The sequence below is a fragment of the Scatophagus argus genome, chromosome 6 (assembly GCF_020382885.2).
Source record: "Scatophagus argus isolate fScaArg1 chromosome 6, fScaArg1.pri, whole genome shotgun sequence".
NCBI lineage: Eukaryota > Metazoa > Chordata > Actinopteri > Scatophagidae > Scatophagus > Scatophagus argus.
In genome coordinates this window covers 19,964,218-19,981,000 of record NC_058498.1, presented here as the reverse complement: position 1 = coordinate 19,981,000, position 16,783 = coordinate 19,964,218, and the positions used below count along the sequence as shown (strand labels likewise).

The following is a 16,783-nucleotide window of genomic DNA, read 5'->3' as shown; positions in this document are numbered from 1 at the left end:
AAGTTCAGCCGGGTTCAATGAGATGTCGACCACATGACTGTGCTCTCATTGAGGGTGAGTGTGCCCTCAGTCCGCTAATCTCCCTTATAACAACAAATGTATGGCTAGACTGTGAAGATCAAGTGAAATGGAGCTTTACTTTCACCTGAGTACACCAGCCAATCACATCGCCATGTCAGGTGGTTGTTCTGTAACTTACCTGAGCTGTTGTGCTGCTCCCAGTCAGTTAAGATAAAAGCCACTGGTGACTTCCTTGATCTTAGGTTGCACACAGAGCTTCTCCTCCTGACAGCATGACACACACTGAGCCACTGACACTCTCACACCAGGACTGCCACTCTGAGTCACGCAGTGAGACATATACACAAGGCTCGGACTGAGCGGAGGGCTGCTCCCTCCCTCGCAGCCCTGAACTGCCAAATTCCACACAAGACAGAAGGGCAGAAAAAACACATTTAAGACTCATTTAAAAGGCAAAAAACTGTTTCACTGCTTCCCACACTCAGTGCATTCATACAATTCCAGTGGTTGTGTGAATTGTCTCCATGTTCTTCTCTTCTCCTTCTCCTCACAACAAGGACAAATCCTGTCCAAGCTAGTCAACCTCACTGCAACTCTAAGCCTGTCATAGCTGGGAACAGGTAAACATCCTCTAATGCGAAACAGTTTGTGGGCTACAAACATTTAAACAAGCTGATTCAAGGATTTCTTTGTGGGATCTGTCTCCCAAATTGTTTTCTGACAAAAACACCACAGTGGACACTGGGATGCAGCCAAACGACCCTATGGGGCTCTGATCTGTCACTGCAGCAAGGGGAATCAGCACAAAATAAAAGATGACAGTGGTACAGTATGTACTACAGTGTGGCACAAAATGAGAAGGCACTAAATATACAGACCCTTACTTAATAAATCCCACATGCCAGAACTAAGGGGGGCACTTAAAAAGCCCAGTTAGGCCTGAACAAAAATAGCATGGATAAGTCGGGATCGAAATAGACCACTTTGACTTGGCAGCACCTGGCAAGTACAAGACAAATGGCTGTGGCTACTGAGACTGGTCAAAGTTTGTACACACACACATACTCACATATTGACCGTGTAATAATCCCAAACACTCCAAACTCTGAATTCACATAGGTCAGCAAATACAAATCTGGTATTTGTGGTTTGTTTAGAGCCAGAGGGTTGATGTCTGATGCACAGTCCACAGCAGAATGAAAGGGTGCGGTGTGAGTCTCTTTCTGTAGGGGCTCCATTCAGGCTATAACACATGCCATAGCCAGCGATATTTTGGTTGCTGCCAGTGAAGAGCCTTAGAGAACTACCCCTGGGATGAAGCAGATGGGATTATTTGTGGTGCTTGTTACTAGGTCTGCACTCTGTGTGAGGTTGTGCAACTTAAAAATCTAAGATGAGAAGAACACACACCTAACAATGTCCTGTCCCAGTGGCAGATGCTGTAATCATGCAGTTCTTTTATTGAAACTCTTCTGGTATGAGGGGAAAAAAAAGGCCTCATTTGTAGCTATAACAACATGAAAAGCACCGAACTTCCCCAAGTGACAATAAAACATGGGTTTATAAGAGGAAGGGCATTAACAGTGTGTGTATGTCCCCCTTAATTACAGAATGAGTGACAGCGGCCTTCTCAGAGCAACTGCTTTGTCTGAAAGACAGAAATGTGCAGATGAAAGCAGCCTTCCAAAATATGAGTCAACAAGGATAAAGTGAATCCTCCCCCAGAGCAACATGCTGGGTTTATTATCATATGAACACACACAGGTGCACATAGACTCAGGACAGCATTCACACACACACACACACACATATATATACACTTGCTAACACAAAACCATTTCTCAGTCACAACACAAACAACCAAACACTCATGTGTATTGAATTCAGTCAGACACCCACGCCTGCAGGCTATTTCGCTGCTCAAGAGGATCTTTCAAGGGTCAGTTGACATCACAAAAAAATGGGGGCATGTTGTCAGGGCAACTTCTGTTTTTGCTCCAAGGAGACCGTATGACACTAACAAAAACAGAGACAGACATGTCCTCTCATGATGTCATACTGCAAGGACAATATATTCTCCCAAATGTCAAATAAATCCAGCATAAAAAACAACAAATGCAACATCCAGAAGAGTCCAACATTAAACATATCAGCCATATAAAATAAATGAGGACACATATCTAAACAGCAAAATGAAGCCTCTATACTAAAACTAATAGGAGGTGGAGTGCAGTATTTGTAATACTCCCTGTGGGTATGAATGAGTATAATTCTGGATGCTGTGGGATGGAGGAATTCATCTTATAGAGGAGGCCCAATTAAACCAAAATTCTTTCCTCAAACGTCCAGACTGCAGGGGGTTTCTACATATGAGCTTACACCTAAAAGAAAAGCGGATGTTTACATCATATGTTGTTCTTTAAATTCCATCAATTTAAAAAAAAAAACATCTGCCCCTTCACCACAATCATCGATCTTCCTGCCACTGAGTAATTATAGCTGGAGACAAACCACAAAACAGTCTGTGTCAGCGCTAATTTTAGGTATGTATCATAACTTTCTGGGAACAACAATTAGATGGAGTTAATGCAATGGTTAAACCACACAGAGCCAATCTGCGGCCACATGTATGGTTACTGTGAGTCACCCACTGTAAAGCTATATCCCTCAAAGGTTAGCTATCTACTATTGTTATAACAATATTAACTGACATCCTATTAATTGCACAGGTCAGGTGCAACCTCCGTCTTGAGAAGTTTTACACAGAGGAAGCAGCACACTTTTAAACATCTGTAAGTCCAGAAAAAACAAAACAAAATGTGCACGACCCCCCCCCTTCCACCAGCCACCCACGAACTTGCCACAAACATGCAAACACACAAGCATACAAAAATATCTGCTTCAGCGACACACAGACCACCTTTCCTGGTGTGTGGGAGAGCAGCGCACCGCAACATCGGTATCCTTGAACATTTTCAGTTCGAAAGGCAAATCATAGATAGTGAGCAACATACTGATAAGATAATGACTGGATGACTGACTAACTGACTGGATGCACAAAGTCAGTGCTGAACTCAGTGCACCCTGTAATTCTGCTGAAAGAGACAAGAAATTACTGTTAATCTACTGCCAGCAAAATACTGGAGGAGATAAATGGCAATAGAGGCAACAGGCTGAAGTTGCTGTAGTTAGGGATTGAACTCTGAGACCTCTCCTCCACACTCTGAATTTATGGACTTAGATCTGAGCTCTGATCAGACACACATGAGCCAGACATGGCGCATCTTCCTCTCTTTCTCCCCTTTTCCCCCCACAAGAAACGAAATCCTGTAGACCCCCCACTCCAACTGTCTCTCCACTTGATATCAGAAGGGCCAGCACTAAACTGAAATTGTGGAAAAGGCAGGGACGTTTTAGTCGAGTGAAATGCAAAAGACAAACATTTAGAGACCGATGAACAAAGATGCATCTCCTGAGTTTCTTTGTGAGACAGTTTAACATTCACACAGCTGTTATCCTGCCACATGTACATGGGAAGGAGGACTCGAGCTTGTCTTTATGAGTCCCATCTGACCTCTCGTCTCCTTGTAAAACAAGTATCCGCGCACAGACTCTGATTTTGCACACAACACACAGCCAAGTGTACAACACATGTACACACATTTTTCAGTTATTAAGCACAGAGAGGATCAGCCACCATTTCTATACAGAGCACTCCAGACACCCAAACACACAGAGCAGCATACACTAAATTCCACCACTTCAGTATCGTCAAAGATACATAATTGAATCGGGCTCAACATCAAACGCAGCACTTTGGCAGCCACGCAGGAATCCAACGTCCAGGAAAAATAACAGCCTAAAATATCTCATCAAAAGGCAGATTACTGTAAGCTGAGTCTAATGGCCATGCCTTATCAAGCGTGATGAATAGCAGAGAGTCATTTAACAGGTGAACAGAGGAATGTAGCCCGGGTGCTTACTGTTCACAGCCCAGCTGTGGAACAGACCTCGAGGCCCGGATGACTCAAAACTACAAACGCTGAGTGCGGAACAGAGACAGACAGGACTCAGAGGAGTGTCTCAGCGGAGTCCTTACTGCTATCAACAACACCACTGACAGATCTCTGATGCCCTGCTCACTCTTAATGTGTACCTGTGCCCTGTATTTGAAATAGCCAAATTTTGGAACCACATTCTCCGTGAGGCCCAAAAGTAATTTGAGCCGACTGAATGTAGTTTCAGCATTTATGTGTCACTGACCATGTAAGGCCTGCTGGAGCTGGTAAATGGTGATACTAAGCCTGAGCGTGTTTGCCGATGAGGTCAAACAGGCCTGCTGACACTCAGTGTGGAGGAGAGGCTTTAGTGCAGAGTGAAGATTTATGGAGTGTCCTCTGGCCATCCTCCTGTTGAACTTGTCTTAGATTACCGTCCTCCTGCCGTGCATGACTGCTGCCTTTGTCCGCAACAGACATGCTTCATATTAAATCTGGTATTGCACTTCTTCAACTGTCACTGATCCACTTATATAATGGCAGACAAATCTCATTTCCCCCTACTCTTATGCTACTCCCTTTCTTATTTAACAAAATAGGGTCAGTAAATTACCACTAACTTATTGTTTAGTAGTAATTTACTGACCCTATCTCAGTAAACTTCAGGCAGAATGGAAATATTCCTTCTTTCACTCAATCCAAATAACATTGTTATACATTTTTGAGACACAACAATTACAAATTCTTTTCATGGTGTACAACACTCACCCACTAAGCTCTAAATGTGATTTCAACATGATGCTGTCAGTGAGCCCAGAATCCTTTTGGCTGTGAGTGAGAGATCCAGACACAGAGTTAACATTAAGAGAGGTTTATTCTTTTGATTAACAGCTGGAAATGTCAAATGCTCTGCCCTTGAAAATAATCTAACCTTTAATTTGAACCCAATGTGGCCCCATGTTGGTAGTCAACATGACTATGAAAATGAAAGAACCCACACATTGTAATTTATACATCCCAGTCATCAGAGTAGCTTAGATTCAATCCACTCATCAAAATAAATGATGGCATTGTACATTTCTGCACACCACAAATATATTACATTTATACATTTCATTATGTATTATATTGACATTTTTGAAGTGGAATATATTATATAGACAAAAGCATTGGGACACATGACCATTACATCAACTGGGACTTTGCTGTGGAGTTGGTCTCCCCCTTTGCAGCTGTGGCAACTTCTGCTCTTTTGGGAAGCCTTTCTGAGGGATTTCGGAGTGTTTCGGGGGGGTTGCCCATTTATGTAGTGGAGCATTTGTGAGTCAGACGCTGCTTTTGGACCAAAAGGCCTGGCTCGTGATCTCCGTTCTGGTTTGTCCCACGGGTGTTTGATGGGGTTGAGGTCTGATCTTTGTGCTGGCCAGTCGGGTTCTTCCACATCGGACTCATCTGGCCATGTCTTTGCAGACCTTACTTTGTGCGCTGGGGTGCAACTGTGCTGGGGTGCAGGGGGTCTTTTCCCAGGCTGTTGCTGCCGGATTGGAGGTGTAGCACTGTCCAAAATGTCTTGGTATGCTGCAGTATTAAAATTTTCCTTAACTGGAAGTAAGGGGCCTGGCCCAGCCCAGGAACAATAGCCCTGTACCACATGTGAATTCAATAATAAAGAGGTATGTCTGAATACTTTTGTCTATATAGCGTACTTCACATTAGTTCTTAGCATGGTGGAGTATGGTGGTGGTGTAACACCTAGGTGAGACAGGAGCTGAGCAGCAGACCAATGTTGGAGACCTGCTGACACCTGGACATTTTAAACACACCTCATGACTCTTCCAGCCATATTTTGGTTGACATGAAAGGATCAGTCTAACAACACATTGAGACATAAGTGTATTTGTTTTTTAACAAGAAGTCATGATTTTAACAGCCAACAAAGGTGGATATTTTCAACTTTCCAGGCACATTTGTGGAGACAGAAGTGGATATGTTTTAAAGAGACATCAGGACTTTTCCAGCTGTGTTTACAGCGACAAACCCTATTTTATTCTAAACCATGATCTTTTCCAAACGCTAACAAAGTGTTTCTTGTGCATAAATCTAACCAGACATTAACCACTCAACAGCATAAAATAAAATTTTAAAAAAATGTAAAGAAATGTAAAGTTTCAATGCAGCCAATATGTATGAAACATAAAAATGTAACATATCAGTGGCGTGCAGAAAAGTACAGAGTCATAAGATAAGTGGATTAGTGAAAGGTGAGTGGATCAGAAGCCTTCTGTTATACAAATCTATGTCTTTATGCATGTATATATCTACATATGTCTGTCTTTGCGTGCAAAACCTGTTTGCTTTTTCAAAGTGCTATATAAATGAAATGAACTTGAAACTTCTAGACTCCAGGGCAAGAGGAGGTGCTGGAAAAGTTTCACCTTGTTGGGTGAAACTTCACACTCTGTCACCAGGCTAGCAAAGGGCCAGAGGCCACCGCTGGGGCTTAGACAGGACAGCTCCATTCATCACGACTGACATTAACATACTGCCGAGGAATAGCACTGACGTATGTCCATCTGGATGTTCTACTGCTGATATCTCGATATTATGTTCCTGTGTATAATCTGCAGTAGGCCACATGTGACAGTGACTGGTGTATAGTCTCAGCTTTGTACACGTATATCACACAGTCGTGGACATAGTTCAGTTATCAGCCTGGTGCGAACTGAACAATACGTCAAACTGACTACCTCACAGCAACTTGTGAAATCTCCATACAGTATCCGTAGTTAAAGTTACACCCTCTTAAATGTTTTCACGTTTCAGGAATGTTAAGCTTCTGTCAAATAGTCCCCATACAGTATTAATTTTAAGTATGAGTGCACCTCCTGCAGTCAGTCCAGGCTTGCTCATTATTTGGAGCTTAAATATGAAATGACATCATGCTTGCAAAATTTCTGAAAAAGCAGGTATAAAAATACCAAGGCTTTTTCCTTTCCCCTCCTCCTGCAGAGATCAAATGAGCCCATGAGGGAGAATTTAAAATTATGGCCTTCCTGAAACAGGCCAAACAGTCAGCATTACAGTCAGGCTACGTCATGAGTCAGCAGTGGGTCACCTGCTATGACCTCATACCCAGTCTGTTTCACACAATGTAGGAGGAAGGGCTACTGTAACTGTTTGCTGCACTACTGCAACAACTGGCACTATAGGCCAAACTTGCATCTGTGTCATCACACAGATGGTGAACCCAACACTGTTGCCTCTCGAGAAACCAAAGCCATAAGACATAATTTGAATTATTTTTCATGTCTTGCTTCTAACTAAAAATATCGTATGCCTCACTGACATTCTCATCATTTTATGCTTCTCACCATTCAAATAGGTTCAATTTAAATGTTTTACATCCGTTTTACATTGACCAAAAAACATCTACAAGCATAAAATAATGTGGCAGAACCAGAAAACGCAAGCGCAGATTACTTATTGGATTCTCTGCCACTTTCATGGCTCTTGATACGTGTTGTCATTGTTAAAACAGGGGAAGCATCTGTAAGAAAATATTGGAACTGTGATCATAAGGTTTAAGATAGTAAGTGATATAAGGTCTGAGGTATAAGATGCACGTACACATAACCCAGGGAGAGAGAGCCGCAAGCATTATTTCACTTCATCAAACCAGCTAAACTCATTTAATGACAGCAACCATGCATGGTTTGCATGCCTGTATTGATTTATTGACTTTACTGATTGCATGTTGAATTCATGGCTCTTGTTTTCTCATCAAAGTGTAAAAAAACAAAATTAGTTAAATGATTTTGGTAGCAGAAAAGACATTTCACTGATACCCAAAGTGGATAACTACAAGTAACAAATAGCAAGGACTTCAAAGGCAATACTGTATTGCCCTCGCATGTTCATCGACCAAATATAAAAAAAGATACAGAACTAGAATACAAAGTATGGGGAAATTTTTAAAAGCAAGTCAATAACAGGACATGACACAGGGTATTTCCTGAAGCCTCAGATTTGGCCCTTCTGGCTGTGGTGGGATGAATTATTCCACAATTTGTTCAAGTGGTTTGGTTTCCAGGACTGAACCTTGTCTGTTAGATTTTTTTTTGGACCAGGAAAACGCAAAAGGACAATTTGGGACGTATAAAAACATAGACACTTTGTAAAATAAAAACTTGGATTACATGTTTGTGTGTGTGTGTGTGTGTGTGTGTGTGTGTCCTTTTTGTCTGTGTTCCTGCTGGCATCCACGATGCTGTTGGTCAATATTATCTCAAACAGGGTACCATGTCTGAAGGCAGCATCATACTGGACATCTGACAACAAATTCCATCCTCAGCCTATGGAATGTCGGCTCCTCCTGATGTTGGAGCCACCGTCGTGTAGATTTCATAGCAGAAGTCATCATCTCATCTTCCAAGCTTCCAACCCTGTGGTTGTGTGCACTGGGCTGCTCTCTATACTGTAACTGCCCATCTCTACTCATTCAACTCCAACTCAAGTCTTCAAAAGCCTTGTTTCACAGCATGCAGTTAGGGTAATGACATGGAAGAGCATCAGACAAAAGGCTTAAAAGAGCACGCAGAGCATGCCACAATCCGAAATGGATTTTCCCCGTCTGCTTTGCAGTGCACCGAAATAGTGAGAAATCAGTCATCAGGCACCCGCAGCATGTTTGGTGTGCCGCACAACCAGACCTCACACCATCAATTTTGTTTAGAAATGCTCTCTTTAACCACACAAACATACACACAAGGGTTTTACACTGACTGCATACATTCTCTGTTCTCTCATGCCAACAGTTAATTTTGATTCAAAACTAGCCCCTTGAAGAAGCAAACGCCAAAATGACCTCAGACTGAAAAAATGCACAAAGTGGTTCCCACAAAGATATAACACACACGCATCCCAATACCAGAGATGCATCATTATAAACAGAGCACTGCATAAAACACTGTGAGTGAGGAGCATGAAGACACACTGAAGAATACCAGGCACTCAGCACCATAAGGTTCTCTGGCCGAGACAAATTGTGGTTGGCCACAGAAGACCGCACCCAGCACCCAACCACCAGGAATGTCTCTTTCACTGGCCGTGCAAAATGCTGGCATGAGCTCAGCACAAACACATTAAGCCGAGAAAACCAGTAGTGTCACCTGTTCAGACTGGCAGCTCCATCAAAGGTGCTGCCCATCGGATATAAAGTAAGGAATTTGAATTAAGCCTTTGTAACATATTATTCTAAAAAAAGAAAGCAACATCTCACATCATGCTTATACACACACATACTAATAACAGAATGCCAACTTCTGCAGAAAAAAGGGTGAACTGAAGCTGTTAACTTCCCAATGAAACACAAAATGCCTATGAAAATTACTATATAACCACCTAAACACACACACACATGCACATCAAGAACTTCTGCAGGTAAGAAATTCTGACATATGAGCATGAAACAAAAACAGGGTAGTGTCATAAGCAGCAGAGAAAGCTTTAGGTTCACCATTCAATATGAGATCTGAGCAGAGATACAGGCCATAAACCCTTTTAGCTACTATACTTCTTGAAATGTAACAGTGTGGATATGTTATACACTGACAGAAGAAACTGCTTTCCTTATTGTTTTGAATCACATGCTGCCATCTAGTGTCCACAACGGGTGGCCATCACAGGAAGTGACAGCACTTTTTAAACAGCCCACAGACAACACTGAGCGCATGTCAATGGAAGAGTGAACACACAATCCATCAAACAACAAAAATCGCTGCACAAATCTGCACTCGGTTAAGAAATCCTTACATTTCATTCTGTAACAACAGCTGAATTCACTTTTAGTAGCACGAAGCTCATAACATTTTAGGGGGACCTATGCACTATACAGATTATGACATTATGGGTGGAAAAGGCTTAACTATTTTAACTTTTACTCTCAGCTTCCCATTCATTTTCTCCGTTATGTAATGTCAGTGTGGTCACAGTGTCTGCGCTCTCCTGTTTCCTAGTGGTTAAACATGCTGCACACTACCTTCATCTTCCCCAAGAAGGTGTGGGGAGACATGATGCCTGGTGACAGAAAATGCCTAGTCATTAAATTGCCTGCATTCCTGTGCCTGGCTCCTGTTGGCCTCAAGACTATTTATACAGCCACAGAAGAGGCCCCTCATGGCCTACTGGGGAGGTACATGTCCTGGGCCACACACTTCATATCTTCTGATTATCCAAACACCTAAAAACACATTGCCTCTCTTTAACTATACTGGTAAAAGAAGGTCTCAATAGATACTCAACATGTCAGGGTCAAGTGATGAAATGCACATAAACTGATGCACAAAACAATCAAACTGTCCAATTTTATATAATAGTGCAGCCTTTCATGGCATAAATGATATGATTCAATTCTGATTATTAGGGTTTGATTGTTTAAAAGTGAATATGGACAGTTCGGTGCAGGATCAGTGAAATTCCTCCAGAAAAGCTAAACTACCAGGAGGAACACACACACACACACACACACACACACACAGCAGGAAGAATATGCTTCCAGCCCTGAAACCATCACATTCAGACAGATTCCACCTGCATTTAGTGCAGGTATGTCTCTATAGTAAACAACAAGCATGTTGACTGAGCTGTGAGGTTAACATATCTAGAAACAAGAGAGGGGTGTATTTTTAGTTTAGCCAGGGGCAGGGGGTTCTGTGCTCTCAAACAGTCCGTCCAGGCACATATTAGACCCAGCGTCCCTGCTTTAACTGGCACAGGTACCAATGGACAAATGTGCTTACAGAGAGTGGAAGTCCCCCCCCAAATGTGAAAGCAGGTGCTCTGCTTGTCAACACATGAGTGACTCTCACCTCCTGGGAGTCTCCCATCTCACTCACATTATCTCTAATGTCTGCCCAGTATTTCAAAACTTTTACATCAGAATTATCCAGATTTTCTAATCCCTTTCTTTGCCAGGTTTTCACAGGTTTTTCAGGTTTTTCAAAGAATTTTCAGATCTCATTTTGATCCAGATATCACAAGATCAGGATTAGAGAATCCATATTTGCAGCATTTGGACAAACTGATGGAGTATTGGCAGCATGATGTGTGATTCTCTTGATGCTTATTTCTGAAACATATTGAAAGTGCAAAAGTGGGAATTGCTACAGCTGTAGAGTGACGGTGGCTCAGTGGGACATACTATATAAAGACTCAGGAGGGATAGCTGCACGTGGTAGTTGTTTAATTTAAAATGGGTATTGTTTTGGTCTGTGTTACTTTAATACAAAAGCACGAAAGAAAAAAATGATTAAAAATGTGCCATTTATCCTACAGTTCTCTACATCCATCTTGAACCCACACTGGATTCACTCTTTCTGTGGGATTGGGATCATCCTGATTTTTAGCATCAACACTATCCTCATCTCCACCCTAAGATTTGTGAAAAATTTTGTATGATCAGGATCACATCTCCTGGTTTACCCAATTTTGAGATTTAATCCTGTCTGGATAATTGTGATCTAAGATTTAAGGTTTTGAAATACTGGGACCAGGTCAGCAAGGCTGAATTTTGACCCTTGGTCTGGTCGTCACTGACACTGTGATATAAAGGTCTAGTCATATACTGCAGGTCAGTGCAGTCTCGGACTGTTCTTTCAATAACTTGGAACTCTGAATATTAACACAAAGGTTTTCACTAATGTTACCTAAACTGTTTATGAAAAAAGAAAGATTTTGGTATCAATTTGATAAGTCTGTTGAAAAGTCTATGATGAACAAACTAAGAAATGTTCTCTGTGAAATTAGTAGGTACCGGTCACATCCAACCCCCCCTGATAAAGCCATATGTTTCAGGTCAAACCTTAAACCTTCCAGCGAAAGCAAAGTTTTGGTGGTAATTTTACACTTTCAATTGCAACAGGACAAATACTGCCTACTGAGGAAGATCATGTGACACAACTAAAAGCTCCAGAACATATGTTTAATAGTTTTGCCAACCAAGATCAAACCTTACCTTACGAGCGGCAGGGGGTTTCCTCTGACTCTGCACTCCAGACGAATGGGGCTTCCTTCTGCCACCTCCTGACTCTTCAGCTTCTGGAGGAAGCAAGGAGGAGAAAGCGGTCCATGTGAGGCGGGAGCTCCAGAGTTTTGGTAGCTTGCAGAAGCTGCTGCTCCCATCGAGCCTCCAGGCTGACTCATGGCTGGCTGGCTGTACAGTGTCTCCTCTTGCTGACAGGGAGGCAGAGATGAAGCAGAGGCTGAGCCCTGAGGAACTGGCCGTCGACTCCTTGGAGACAGATAGCCACTATCAGGAGAGGAGGAGTCCTCCTCCACCTGCTGCTCCAAATGAGCAGAACCTTTGAAGATGGATGACAGCTCCTCGATGAACGTGGCAGCTCGGCTACAGAACTCTGTGGCTGAAGCTGCCCGATCATTCAGCTCCAGACCTTCATGAACCAGCCTGGGTTTATCCTGCTTATAAACTGGCTGGATGGGTTTGCGGTGGATGATGTTCTCAGCAGAGGATGGAGCCTCACTGGGCACCTTTACGGGTTTGCTGAGGGGTGCATTATGGCTGGAAAAGGCTTCAACTGCTGCATGGTCATCTAGGCAGGGGGTTTTGGTCTGGTGCTGCAGGTTTGGGCTTCTGGTGAGGTTTTCAGTAGTCTCGGGGGGCACAGGAAGAGAGGGGACATGTTGGAGAGCCTGCTCCTGGGATGTAGGATCAGAGGGGCCTGGATCTTCGGATTCAGGTTGGTCACCAAAGGCCTCCCGGGCCAAGTCCAGGCTACGGTTAATTTCTTCTGCACTCAAGAAGGCAGTAAGATCAGCAAAGTCCCCATCTCCAGAATCCAGCTCTGTGACTGAGTCTAGGTAGAGTTCTCCATCAGAGGATGCCTCAGAAAACACACCTCCGTCACCCTGCAAAGTCCTGCCTTCTGCCGGGTCCTTCAGCAGCAGAGAGATGGGGAGTGGCTGATTCCAACCCCCGTCCTGCATCCTGAAACACACATCAACTGTCATCAACCAGCAAATGACCCGGATTTACACTGTCATCTGTACAGTTCATACTGTATACACAACAACAGAAAGGGAAATGACAAACAAGAGTAGTCAAGTTTAAAATATAGATTTCACAATACTGGCTCGTTTGCTCTCCCATCCATAGCTGGCTGGATGACTCAGGCCAGTGTTGTCTGGACGCAGATGGTGGGTATTAGCAATGCCCTTAACTGAGGTCATAGTTAACATGACTGGCATGTCTTACTCTCTCTGTTTCTGATGGGACATTTTACCTCATCACTCTGTTCTCTCATGATGTTTTACTCCACACTAACCAACAGCTGATGCTAAAAAAAAAATTTTTCCTTACTTACTGATCCATTTGTTGTTTTTGTGTGATAAATAAATCACTGTCTCTAAACCTAAAAAGTCTAGAAAAGACTTGATCAAAAGTATGTCCATCAGTGTCCTGTCTCCTCACTGATACAATGATTTGAAGCTGAGGAAAAATAAAACCGTCTAAAACCATAAGTTAAACAACTTAATTTTCTGTCAATCAACTAATCAATCAATCAGCTGATGTTTGTCGCTTAATACTGATTTAGAGTGTAGTTAGAGTAGGGCTATAGTTGCAGAAATCAAAAGATGCTATTTCAAAAGTCCACACTATATAGAATACACCAGTACGTTCTGAATGAGCAGACCATTTGTTTGTAACATTTTCCCAAAATATGCCTGTAAGAACATCTCAAATCATAATTCAAATGTAAGTGCATGCAGAGTGCAGTATATACTGCACATTATATTATATGATGCATCCTTGCATGTTAACTAACACATAATGCAAGCGAGGTCACATGTACATGCACATTAAAATAGGCGTGTTTCCTCTACTCTGATCTCTCAGGACGTTGACTCTAGACGCATAACATCTTGTGAAGCCGTTGATGTGGATACATGCATGACGCAGTGTGACACTCAGCTCCTCATGGCGTCCTGAAGACCAGCTGTTGTTATTTTTAATCTCCTGAGCTATGTTTCACAGCAGCAGCACAAAATCCAACCGCTCTGAGCTTAGGAAAGAGGTCCTAGAAACCACTACCTTCAAACACACAGGTACAAGTGGATACGCACAAACACATACCCACAATCAGTGGTGTAAAGCACTAGACAGATGACCAGATGAACCAGGAATATGGCTCTGAAACGTGCTGTTGTCTGATGAGGACAATAAAATGGCCATGTGCTCATTAAATAAGAATGTGGAAAAAAGAAACCACTGAGACAGCATGGCAGTTAATTGTTACAACAATTGTCAGTGCTGTCAAAGTTTCCAATTAGTCCTCTCCTTTCAAAGATTTCATAAGCGTCATTTAATGAACTTCAATATTTACTGCATATGTATTTTTAGAGTATTTGTTATATTTAAGACAAATAGGCCTAGTTTAAAATGAGAAGGAATCCAAATGTCCTTAAAAGAAAACAATATTGTGTATGTAATGTTACATATGACTGTATATAACCACTACATTAAAAAAACAGGTGTACTGTTACATCAGATGGTTTAAGTGATATCCTTGATAAACAATTAATGACCAAATTATAAAATGCTGCTGAGAGAATCAACAAGAACAGAGCAAAACTTACCTGGAAGTGCGCTAACTGTCCAAAGGCTTTCTCCTGGTTTTGCGGTTCCAGGTTTGTCCCGTTAATTAAATAAGAATGAGACAAAAAGAACCTTCTCTTTCCAGAAGAGCAACCTTATTGGTCAAACAGCCGGCAGGATCTCTCAGGTTCAGGGTCCAATTGCGTACTGCGTCTGCAGTGGCCTGCTGTCCCATCTGTCCTGGTCTCTAACTGCTCACTGTGTGGGGCTATATTTGGCCCTGGCTCAGGTTTCACAGCCAAATACTGGCAAGAAGAGAGAGTGTTATGGTAGGCCTGGGGAACAGAAGGTAGGGGTGACATTTTTACAGGACAAATATTTGTTAATCAAACATGAAAAACAGCCATTCTGTTGTGATATTTGAAACCACACACCTAACAATAATAAGTTAGTACAACTGAGGCTCTTGCAACATTCAGATGCCCTCAATGCACACTGGCCACACTTCATACCACAGGTCACTTACTAGCTGGGTTATGGTTTGCCAGGTGAAGATGTCTAATATGACAAGGTAAAATGACAGCGATTTGTCCACTGTGTCCAGCTGAGTTGACCCAATGACCTCAGACCACCCACTGACCACCCCATCTGACTCGGTAATGCAAAGTTATCTTTATAAAATAAGCCCAGGAGGATTTAGGAAAGAGCAGTGCTTCAGCGGTTTTGTCAGTATCAGTGCTGCTTACATGTAGGATATTAAGAATCAATTAAGGCACAGATCAGTCACATTTTAAACTATCTGCCTAGCCAACACATTGCATCCAGAATTATCTTATTTGGTGTAGCAGAAAAAGAGAGGTTGCTCTAGTCCAGTTCCAGCTCTGGGTCCATCCACACTCCCTTACCCTAATCCTAAAAATCAGGTCCAGAGAGGTGCAGCTGGACTCATTTGGCTCTGCAGTGCACGCTACTTGGAAAAAGACAAAAGAGTGGGTTAGAAGGATATCAGACAGTTGAGGGCCATTCAGTCTCACTTGGTCTATTTCTAGGCCACTATCACATTTTGTGCTCTCAGAGCTATTCTCGTTCTTCATCCATCTACTGATTGCACTTAAGTGCCAGTGACAAATTTGGAAGGAATTTCCACTTTAACTTTCTACTTCGCACACACACATACACACGCTTCCACTCACTTCTCACTGTGCCCCAATTATTACTCTACTGAGGTATCATTTAAAAATAACCGTATTATTTATGGTGACTTTTATAATCTACAGACGTGTATCTGTGCTGCGTGTAAGAATAGTATATACTGCACGTTGTTATGTGCTCACCACGACGCTATTCCTCGCACCACAGATCATATTCACCTCTCGTAGATTCAATATTATGGTATTTCTATAGATAACACAATGACACATGTTTAACTATGATAAATACATCTACTCCTTTTGAAGGGGCTGGTCAACCAAAAGCTTTTTTCTGTTTCAGTTTTATCCCTTCTTTTTGTTTCGGTGTAACATGCTGAGCTCTGAAAGGGTTTATTTGCATAATACGATTTGATACTTTAGGAAATTTAGCCTAGTAGCTAACTGTGTTAGCATCACTAAATGCAAACACAGTAGCATCGTGTTTGCATTTAACAACATTAAAAATTCAACATTAATGACAGTCAGAGGTTTAGACAAATGCAATGACAGACGTTCTTAAACAAACTTTCCAAATAGTCACTGCAGTCAATTTATTTTTATTTTTATCACCAGAGGGAAATGAACATTTACGACAACCACACATCGTGAATGTATACAAGACTACAACATTATAGCATGCTTCCGGTGAAAACATTCAGAATTAAACTTGTAAATTGGCAGAAGTTTATATGCACTGTGACTACTACAAATACACAATGCAGTATCGACATTTGACCAGCAGAGATCATCATTTGTACGTCAAACGCTTTATAAACCATTACAAAAACATCCACTTAAACGTGGGTTTCAGTAATTTTTTCCAAGTATCGTTTCACCCACGACAAACTGACTCACCTATTGCTTGATTACTAACCAGTTCAATGGCTCAGCCATTTATGAATTGCGTTTTCCTTATGAGCCAATCTGTCTTCTCACGGCTTCCGTTGCACCACAGTGATTGGTTA

The 16,783-nt window shown here is 42.1% G+C and overlaps 1 protein-coding gene across 4 annotated transcripts in view; it reads right to left on the bottom strand.

Annotated features, from left to right (window-relative positions):
* Nucleotides 1-16,749, bottom strand: part of palld (palladin, cytoskeletal associated protein) — a 53,350-nt gene extending 36,601 nt beyond the window's left edge. Inside the window, exons 1-4 of one of the 4 annotated variants that reach the window (XM_046392784.1) lie at nucleotides 16,674-16,749; nucleotides 15,534-15,595; nucleotides 14,670-14,963; nucleotides 12,031-13,020 (exon numbers count right to left, since the gene is read on the bottom strand). In XM_046392784.1, the coding sequence (XP_046248740.1) occupies nucleotides 12,031-13,019 (989 nt within the window). In that variant the 5' untranslated portion in view covers nucleotide 13,020; nucleotides 14,670-14,963; nucleotides 15,534-15,595; nucleotides 16,674-16,749. The remainder of the gene's footprint in view (nucleotides 1-12,030; nucleotides 13,021-14,669; nucleotides 14,964-15,533; nucleotides 15,596-16,673) is intronic. The other 3 variants (XM_046392781.1, XM_046392782.1, XM_046392780.1) reach the window with 3 other exon arrangements.
* Between the last annotated feature and the right edge of the window lie 34 nt (nucleotides 16,750-16,783).